Source organism: Scylla paramamosain, chromosome 28 (assembly GCF_035594125.1).
Source record: "Scylla paramamosain isolate STU-SP2022 chromosome 28, ASM3559412v1, whole genome shotgun sequence".
Classification (NCBI taxonomy): Eukaryota; Metazoa; Arthropoda; class Malacostraca; order Decapoda; family Portunidae; genus Scylla; species Scylla paramamosain.
In genome coordinates this window covers 8,172,501-8,182,452 of record NC_087178.1, presented here as the reverse complement: position 1 = coordinate 8,182,452, position 9,952 = coordinate 8,172,501, and the positions used below count along the sequence as shown (strand labels likewise).

General features: G+C 42.4%; 3 protein-coding genes across 3 annotated transcripts in view; 1 reads left to right on the top strand and 2 right to left on the bottom strand.

Moving 5' to 3' along the window:
- Window positions 1-598: 598 nt before the first annotated feature.
- LOC135114879 (ADP-ribosylation factor-like protein 6-interacting protein 1) lies at window positions 599-7,032 on the bottom strand. The gene is made up of 6 exons (XM_064031080.1): window positions 6,898-7,032; window positions 5,816-5,949; window positions 5,595-5,682; window positions 5,188-5,337; window positions 4,982-5,066; window positions 599-4,693 (listed from the first exon to the last, which is right to left on the bottom strand). The coding sequence occupies exons 1-6, from the start codon at window positions 6,916-6,918 to the stop codon at window positions 4,542-4,544; spliced, it is 630 nt and encodes a 209-aa protein (XP_063887150.1). The 5' UTR covers window positions 6,919-7,032; the 3' UTR covers window positions 599-4,541.
- A 1,169-nt stretch (window positions 7,033-8,201) lies between these two features.
- On the bottom strand, window positions 8,202-9,705 carry LOC135114880 (uncharacterized). Its single transcript, XM_064031081.1, has 3 exons — window positions 9,290-9,705; window positions 8,742-8,937; window positions 8,202-8,419 (listed from the first exon to the last, which is right to left on the bottom strand). The coding sequence occupies exons 1-3, from the start codon at window positions 9,478-9,480 to the stop codon at window positions 8,294-8,296; spliced, it is 513 nt and encodes a 170-aa protein (XP_063887151.1). The 5' UTR covers window positions 9,481-9,705; the 3' UTR covers window positions 8,202-8,293.
- Window positions 9,706-9,934: 229 nt separating this feature from the next.
- The window catches only part of LOC135114878 (chymotrypsinogen 2-like), a 7,023-nt gene continuing 7,005 nt past the window's right edge, over window positions 9,935-9,952 (top strand). The window contains exon 1 of the mRNA XM_064031079.1: window positions 9,935-9,952. This exon is cut by the window's right edge and continues 2,002 nt beyond it. The gene's annotated coding sequence lies outside the window, so the exon portion shown is untranslated.

Below are 9,952 nucleotides of genomic sequence, written 5' to 3'. Positions count from 1 at the left end.
CTTCAGACACCCTATCTTTCCTCCACCTCTTTTTTTTGTTTACTCAAATACAACATAAATGTACATCAATAACATCAATGCATGAGTCAGTGTGTCTCCTACAATGATACAAATATACAGCACAATACAAACAAATGTGGCATACAATATAAATACACCAGAGGCTGCCTAGTCATACAATATATGATGGATCAATTTTTAAATAATTTCCACCAGATATATAAAGCCCTGAATCCTCACATAAGTAAATTAGTGGAATGGGTGACAGTGCTTGCTTCTTAAGATCTACAATATGTTATGTCCCCTGTGGTTGTCTAATGCATCATACAGAAGTAGTGATTAAAGCTGGAGGAAAGGTGGAGTATGGTGGACACTGCTACTGGTGTTAGGATGGGGACATGTGCTGAAAAGTGTCTGCATGGTATTACAAAGCCACACAGATGGCCACTAACAAAGATGGTCAACCCACCATGACAGAAAAGAAACTGTAGCAACACCTCTCTCTTTTCCCTCTCACTTGCACAAGTCATATCATAGCAACATACAAAGTCTTCAGAAAAAAAGTGACACATGTAAAGGACACAAGCAAAAATGGCTGGCTGGTCTGCCCTATTTATTATTTTTTTTATTTATTTTAGATCACAGTGGTTTTCGTTTCTCATTCAGAGTGACACAACACAAGCTGCCTGCACACCTCATACTCCAGAGAGACACACAAGCTGCCTCTCCAAGTGTCTGAGAAACATACACACAACTCATGGTGTCAGTGAGGTGAGCAAATTAACAAAGGAGGATGAGACTGGAGCCACATCCTCACCACTTGTACCACACCTTTCACCAAGGACTGATATATTGCCTTTAAACCCCAAGGTATTTCTGAAATGTCCTAGTCTACCTCTTACACTCTGATCTGCCATCATTACCAGTAAATCAACAGTGAACAAAAACTTTCAGGTGGTTTAACATACATAGCATACTGATGAAAATAAAATTAAGGCACACAGTAAGCAGATTTAAGTCTCAGGAACTGAACACCACAACAAATTTGCTGATACGAGAGAACACGTCTTGCTTTCTCACATCTTAGAAATAAACCGGCTTGAGGTGTTCCTACATACAATTTGTACAACAGGACACCCGGAAATCAAGTAATAATTCTACACAAGAGGCAAGAATATAACCATAATATTTAAGGTGGGGGAGAAAGACTTCCATCACAGCGTAATAAGGAAATATATCCACGTAAAGCTGCTCATAAACAAACACACACACACACACACACACACACACACACACACACACACACACAAGCAGCTTACCTAATAATAAAATAATGACATAAATACAATACTCTGGGGGAAACCAGTACTGGCAGCAAGAGTACAAAAGCTACACTGCCACACACACAAAGCAGCGATCTGCCGTTTGCTTACTTAACAAAACCAGCAGCCAGTCTTGCTGATGCCTCAATCTATAGTGCATCCCTGGAGCTCTTCCACACTTGAAATAATGATTCAAAATTCAACATACATACATCCATACACATTATTAGCATAAAATATATCAAATCCACTATCTACTGGAGTATAATATCAACATCAAAGTTAGGTATAGTATTCAAGTTAAGAATATTATCTTGGTAACAATTCTATAGTCTTACAAAGCTACTAAAATATATAAAAACTTTACACTACTGCAGTGACTCATAAACTTATCGTGTGACCTGATCACCACAACAACTCAAGATGAGGCTCATCCCTGCACATGGCTGACCCTGCCCCCCAATATGTACCGCATTACCCAGGCAGTTTTTGGCACAGACAAAGCAAAGACTAGGTATCTATTTAGTTTTGTGAATTCTTATTTGGTTTATTTAAAGCATCCAATGCTGAGGCCTTGTCAAACAGTTAATGGGTGAGTGTGCTCCTTACTAGTTTGGCTGATAAATCAATCAGTTGAAGTTTTATATCGTTGACAAACATACTTGTGCAAGGATGGTGCTCGAGTTCACACATCTACATAATCAGTGTCCATGTATTCTCCACTCTTGTACTGAACCACCACACTTGCCCACTGATCAAATGATGAGTATTTACAGACTAAGATTATCTAAACCCTCAAAATCTCTTTCAACAACTGATGAGAATGGCATGATGTCTCATTTATGAAAGTCATTCCACTATACCTTCTAATTTATTAGATGACTAGTGATGCTTTGTGTTGATAGACCAACCCATGTTCACTTGGGTCTTATAATCACTTATTACTGTTATGAATGTTATCTATACCATCAGAGGCTTCATTCCTGTCCAGTCCAAGTCAACATTTTGGCTCTCATGGCTGCCTTCCATGAAGCACTGCCTCACAAGAGTCAGGTGTGAGTGGATGAGCCTTACAGGTAGTGATTGTTTTAGCTTCACTCACATTGCTGCAAAATACATATTATACAAATAACTTCTAGCCAGCTACTCCAATGCTTACATTAATATAGAACTGCCAAAATGCTTTGCACATAATGCCATCCGATTTGTATACTTCACTGTCTCTACCTACAACTTGATGAAAAACAGGAACACATTACTGTACCAACAGAAGATAGCTTACAAACTATACATCTAAAGTGTCTCTGACAAGATCTAGGAACACCTACAATGATTCAAACTGTTAGGCTAAGACAATAAAGGCTTGAAGCAAGAGAGCACAACATCTTATGACACAAACATGGAGAACCTGCTTTCACAGATGTGGTCCCTTAAGGCACTACCATGCAACTGTGCTTGTCTGACAGTGAGTGCTTCTTAAGATGATGATGGTACTTTTGCTGTGACAAAGTTATCCATTCACTAAAGACTGGACACAAAAACAAACTATTCCCTGTGTCTGAGGCATGAAGCAACTCACTGTCACTTGGCAAACACAGATGCATGGTGAGGCCCTTTTTTGCACACCAACATCCTCTCTGAACATGGAAGCCACATAGCTAAACAGGAGACAATTACTGCTCCCAACACAAGCCACAAGTGAGTTAATTTCTTTATCCTCTTCTTAACCTTTCAAGAGTTGACATCCACAAATTATCATAACTGCAATAGGTAAGGTTGATTTTTCCCATCTCTTAGCTGAACAATATGCATCCCTGACAAACCAAACACTGCTACACTCCACTTACATCCTGCACACGCTATTAAAAATATTTGTGCTTCACGTGTTCTGGTGCACTCAAGTGACTGACCAAACCTGCTCCTTGCTTCAATTATGCTAGCTACATCATTCAAAAAAACTATCATTTAACCTTAGAGAAAAATATTGAAAATTACAAGTATCATCCAATTACCTCAACTCCTCAATTGCAAAGATTACCAAGAAAAACACACATGAGAAATCTAACATTCTGTCTTGGCCATTCCTGTTCAGGCAAAAACACAGATACATTTTCACCATTCAATTAATGTTCTCTTATGGATATATAATGAAGGCAACAGACCTCAGGCCATCAGAGAAAGACAAGCTTATGCACACTCAACACAAGAACCTCACAGCCACAGCCACTGATCATTAAGATAGAACCAGGCTTGAGGGGAAGAGCTGTATATACTCAAGACTGCATCACCACTCCTACCCTCAGCTCTTGACTCGCTCCTTCCTTTCAACACTGGTTTGGCTGATTTAGTAAGAGTCAATCAGTTATCTATACTTGCAGGGATGAAGATCAGTGCTTGTGATAACAGAGGTCATAATCAGTTTTTTTCATGGAGTTGCATAATGAAAACTATACCGGTATTTTAACTTTACTGTATTACTAATAATGCCTTGCAAACCTAAAGCTCACCGGGAGAAGTAGAAGACACCGGAAAACATCAATGAACGGCAATGGGGAACACAACATTGTTCAGTGTCCATCTTTTCCTGATGCTGACCTGCTAGTGAAAAAAAAGGAGCTTCATACAGCCTATGACCTCAGCATCCTACTATGCCTTTGTTTACAGCTTGGTAAACAAAGCATGGACTAATGAAAGTGACATTTCTACCAATTGCATATTATGAAGAGACAAGGTCAGTATGAATATAAGAAAAATAAATAAACATCTTTAACTATCTTGCATATGATTCCCACAGGCTAAAAATACAATGCAAATGCAAGAAATATGGAGTTGAAGATGAGTTACTGTGAAATTTGTTACATTAGAGCTGCATTCCACCTTGCAGCAGTGTTTCTTGCAAATTTTTACCACTCCTACTCACACCTGCTTGTAAATGAAAGTAAAGCCTCAAGAACACACACACACACACACACACACACACACACACACACACACACACACACACACACACACACACACACACACACGCACACACACACACACACACACTACACCTTATTCCACCACTCTTTGCTCACTCATACTAAAGAAAGTCTGTCATACCACTTTCAAGATCCCATCATACACACACACACACACCATACCCAACCACTTCCAGCAGGTCCAACTCTTTATCTGTGTCTGATTGGTGAAGTTGATAGAGCACAGACAGAGACAGACTCACTCCTTCTTCTTGGACTCCCCATCACTGCCTTCCCCTTTGGTTGGGGCAGGACCTTTCAGGATGCTGGATACGGCCTTGATGATGGTAGAGAAGTACTTCTTCATGATGCCTTGGTGTTTCAGACCAGGAAGCAGCACCAGAAACGCCACTGATAGAGACAAAGAGTAATTTTGTTGTAATCAAGAGGCACAAATTGGCAAAACCATCTTATATCAGACTACAATATATATAGAGTTTTGCACTTAGATTTCAGGAATGTTTCATGGTCTGATAACAAGGTAATGCATGTAATATTAATCACATTATAGCTTCTCTGTCTTTGGAGTATACACCAGGTGTCTGATCCAATCCCTATTCTCCCTGCAATAACCATTAGTACAGACAACTACACTCACTGAACCACTGGAATGCACTGGTCTACATGTGCATGACTCACCAATGAGGTACGTGAGGAAGAGATTGTTGATGTTGCTTCCAATCCATGCAGAGAACAGAAGGCTGCCTGTCACCACCACAAAGTACTGTCAATGAGAAAAAAACACACAGATAGAATGACAGAAGGTACACATTGAGACACAAACACCTGTATATCACAGTTTGCTCAACATACTCAATTCTGACACCAGTTAGCTGAACACTCACAGTTCTGGGCTTTGACTCCTTCATGGAGGTGAGCGTCTGTGACACAGAGGAAGCCAGACAGAATAGGGAGGCAATGGAGGTGATGATCTGCTCATATTTTCGCTCGTGTGCTCCAGTCCAGTAGTGCGCACCCACCACCCATGGCACCACCTGCAGACAACACCACTGGTAATGCACTGATAATAATAACAATAATAATGTTATGTGTATAGCACTCACATAACCCAAGAAGTTTCACAAGCACTGGTCAGCATCTGAATAGACAACAGAAGCCACAAATTAAAAGTAATGAACTCTACTGGTCTCTACTGAATAAAAACAAGGGAGAAAGATGAAGGTTAATGATATGCTGTGTATGGTAGTGTGTGGAATAGTGATACATGTTCACGCAAGAGCAGAAGACTGACCTGAGGAACCAAGTAGTCACACAAGGTAATGATGATGCCGAGGATTGAGAGCAGTGTGAGCATTGATGGTTCTACATACCAGATGATCCTGAAATAAGGCAAGAAAAAAGTGGCATTACTTGTCACTAGAGAAATATCCTAAGTAGTTATAAAGAAAGAGATGTCCACACCCTCCACTTACTTAACAACAACACCAACAAACAACACCAGTAAGATCTCACAGGAAGAGGAAGGTGACGGCAGAGACAGAGATGGCGGGGAAGAAGTGTTTCTCCCAAATGAGCACAGAGTGGAGGGCACACAGCACCTCCCGCCAGCCCTCTAGCTCCCGTCGCAGGGTCTTCACTCGCCGTTCCTGGGGATTTGGTTAGGCTAGGTTAATGTCCTTAAGTTGGGGGTGAGGGAGGTGAGGGCCTCCCGGTTAGGTTAGGTTAATGTCTTTAAGGGGTGCCCATGGTTAGGTCAAGTTGGGTTAATGTTCTTAAGGGGGTGTCGATGGTTAAGTTAGGTTAGATTAGGTAAAGTTATGTCAGGGCAGAGAGTCCCCCAGTTTTTTTTAAATATGGCATCTCATCCTTTTTAATGAATTTCCAAATTTGGCTTTTTTTTTTGTTTTTGTTTCCAATTTGGCTTTCCTCATCCTAAAACCCTGCCTTCTCACCAAGTCCACAAGCCTGTTGGGGACAGGGAAGAAGAAATGGAAGATAAGATGTGTTATGTTAAACCACAATTTTCCTACTTATGATAGAGTAGCGGTGGATATGGGGCCTGCTGAGATTGGGTAGGGTGTGTGTGTGTGTGTGTGTGTGTGTGTGTGTGTGTGTGTGTGTGTGTGTGATGGAATCTTCAAGGTTAGTGACTTCAAAAGGTTAGCATAGCGTAGCGGGGGTATGGGATGGGCGGATATTCCCTGTTTATTGACTACTTTTTGGGGAACTTTCCCAAAAGCGATGTTTTCTCCTTAGACCTTCGGTTTCCGAAATTTGGCCTATTTTTGCCTCCCACACCCTAAAACCCTGCTTTCCCAGCAGGTCCCCAAGGTTGCTTGCCCTAGAGAGGAGCGATAGTAGAATGAATAATGAGCTGCTATTGGTAAGATTATCAATCACTCAAATGGCGTTTCATCTCCCATCTCATAACCTCACCACTCAAAACACTACACCATTTTTACCCTTTGCAGTTCTTGTTTTCCAACATCACCGCCTGGAATATAACCCCCACACCTCACTGATGTCTGGCCGAATACTAGTGTGAGGAATTAAACCTGTGTGGCTAAGAAATTAGGGTATACAGGAAACTTTACCTGGCTGGGATTTGCCTCCATCGTGTTTGTTTACAACTGACTGGGAACTGAGACTGACATGCGCTGCTGCCAACCCCTGCTCCCTCACTCTGACCAACCGACAAAGCAGAGGCATTACATCAGCAGAGAGAGAGAGAGAGAGAGAGAGAGAGAGAGAGAGAGAGAGAGAGAGAATTCTGCACATAGATCTCAGGAATATTTCAAGGTCTAATAACAAGATTTTTATTTAGTCGACGTACAAACAGGAGAGAGAGAGAGAGAGAGAGAGAGAGAGAGAGAGAGAGAGAGAGCAAACGAAGAAACATTAGTGGTTTAACGGAATATTTGCTTCATTCCCCCTTTTTTCTTCTTTCTTTTAATATCTTGTTCTCTTTCCTCTCTGTTTTGATTGTTATCCACAGAGTACTGTAACAATACACTAATAACTCAATAAATGAAATTCATCTAACACACACACACACACACACACACACAGAGGAGCATCGCAGAGTTGGCAACAGTGCCTCAGACAATCCATGCGCATATCTCCACATTATTCATGACACAAATGACTTGGATGAAGAAGTATGGTATCCGTATTGTTAAGGGTAATACTGAGGCGTCAAAACACACTCCTTTACTGACAAAATAAGCCTTGTTCTGTATTTCTTCTCTTTCATATAAGGAAGTATAGAGCTGATATAAGAGTGCGTGCCTTGCCAGAGCAGAGGAGAGGGGTTCTTTTCCTGAGCGGTTTCACATTCCTTACAAGGGAAGGCCTGAAACGTGATCAGATGGGCTTCAAACTGCTTAGTTGCGTCACTGGTAGAATTTAACACACACACACACACACACACACACACACAGAGAGAGAGAGAGAGAGAGAGAGAGAGAGAGAGAGAGAGAGAGAGAGAGAGAGAGAGAGAATCTGAAATACTATTGCGCTGGACTCAGCTACTTTCAAAAGGTTGTAGTTGAAGCCACGTGGCTTTTTAAGGGTGCTTTGTGGTTCTAGAGACATATTAACAAAATTTTTTTACATTATTAACAGGACAGTCTTGAAAATTCGTTAAATCATATGTGGCCTTTGAAAATAGCCGTGGCGAGAGAGCAAAGAGTTTCTGAATGCAAGAGAGAGAGAGAGAGAGAGAGAGAGAGAGAGCTGTAACAACTGAACAAATGGATTCATTATAGAGAGAACAATGATATAACGGGTTTCTCGTTTCATACTGAGCTAATGATTCACGTAGACTCAAGTGTAAGTACTAAATAAATGACAATAAATACAATAAATACAAGTGTGGTCAGGAGTGAAAAAAAAGAAGTTTACGACGACGGTGCTGATTATATTATTGAAATACTCACACTAAGATAAAAAGAAAAATACAAAATAAATGACAAATAAATGTAAGTGTGGTCAGAGGCGGTGGCGATACAATCCTTGCGAAGGCGGCGGCGGCGGCGGAGGAGGAGGAATTGTCCCTGGCGAGAGAAAGACAGGATCGTCAGCGCCCTGCAGCGCTCCTCCGCCCAGGGCACCACTCTGTTGGAAATTAGAAAGAGGATTTTGACATACTTTTCATAAGGACCATTTTCAAAGATCACAAACGTAATTAGTCGGGCTCTCTCTCTCTCTCTCTCTCTCTCTCTCTCTCTCTCTCTCTCTCTCTCTCTCTCTCTCTCTCTAACATTTTAAGACAGCAGGAACAAGTCGAAAGAGAACAGCGAAAATAACTATCATACAAAACAGTAAAACAAATGGAACATCAACACCTGTCAATCATGACTTTGCCTGGCCTGAAGCATCACCGATAATTCACACTGCATGCAGGTGTGACGGGAGCCAGGCGTAACATCTGCCTCACCGAGTCTTTGAACGCCGAGCTGTAGGACGGCAGGGAGCCGGCCACATCTGAGTAACGGGGCGGGGGCGTGCGACAGCGGATGGCTTCGTGGAACGCCGCGATGGGGGTGGCCAGACTGATGCGGCGGCTACGGATCTCCTGTAGTCCTTGGCCGCATCGTCCCCTGGCTCGCCGGGAAAACGGCTCTGCCACCACTCTGCATGGGCAAGGAAATCCAATACAATTTCTCGACCAGCGACTCACAGCGATCACTGATCAAATCACAGTTTTCTTACAAGCATTTTTTTTTTTTTTCGGAAGGAAAGGAAATGCAACAGTACTATGGTGCATGATAATCTTGGATATAACAGTGGTGTTACGACGATGCATATTCTACTGAATCAGACCTGATTCTGGAGCAGAAAACTTGATGGTTCACACCTGAAAGAGACTTTCGAAGCAGCTCACCTCCTGTGATCTTACGACACTATACAATGCATCTCTGCACGACCAACAAGTCGTATGGTTGCCACGCACAGTCACGAGACAATCTCCCTTCTCACGCTCACCTGCCCACCTGAAAGCGGCGACACTTGAGCAGCCGCTGGATGACGTACGCCAGCACCAATACTACCAACACCACCACCAGAAACGCCGCTATGGCCGCCACAGCAGCCGTTTCTGTGAATGCCACACCGGGGTCTTTGTTGGCGGTCCTGGTGCCTGGTGACTGGGAAGAGGAGTAATCGGGAAAAGACATGATGATTATGCACCAGGGCCAGCATCCAGTCTTGCCGTAGATGCCCCCTTGCTTTACGCCTGCCTTGAAACCACTGGGCACTGCCAGGCGAACTACACGTCCTCTGGTGGCCGCGTGTAAAGACACTACAACTACTTAATTGCCTCTCCCAGCCTGTCATTCGGTCTTTACAGTGAGAGGTTCTCCAAAAGGTGTGTCTCGATTATTTCCGCCTCCCTGCTCTCACTCGTTACCCTGTCACCTGTGTGAGTATGAAGACGTTAACAGGTGTTGGATCAATGAGAGGAGGGTCTTATCTATGTCTCTGGCGGATAAATTGGTAACGGTACGAATTTCAGCAAATAGAAGCTGATTTCTATACAAAACACTGAAATTATTTATAGTGAAACTCTCAGTAAAGTGTCTTAGTTTTATAGTTTGGCAGAAAAGGCTGAACATATTCAAACGCATTTGTGGGACGAGGCGTGGCATA

Bases quoted from the DNA above. Each gene is read 5' to 3' on its own strand.
- LOC135114879 (XM_064031080.1), bottom strand. From the start codon at position 6,918: ATGGAGGCAAATCCCAGCCAG. The intron at 5,950-6,897 runs GTAAAGTTTCCT...CCAAATCCCCAG, and splicing joins TGGAGGCAAATCCCAGCCAG to GAACGGCGAGTGAAGACCCT. The intron at 5,067-5,187 runs GTGAGTGTTCAG...TCTCATTGACAG, and splicing joins AGGAGTCAAAGCCCAGAACT to TACTTTGTGGTGGTGACAGG.
- LOC135114880 (XM_064031081.1), bottom strand. From the start codon at position 9,480: ATGTCTTTTCCCGATTACTCCTCTTCCCAGTCACCAGGCACCAGGACC. The intron at 8,938-9,289 runs GTGAGCGTGAGA...TTGCCCATGCAG, and splicing joins CGCCGCTTTCAGGTGGGCAG to AGTGGTGGCAGAGCCGTTTT. The intron at 8,420-8,741 runs GTGAGGCAGATG...AATTTCCAACAG, and splicing joins GCTCGGCGTTCAAAGACTCG to AGTGGTGCCCTGGGCGGAGG.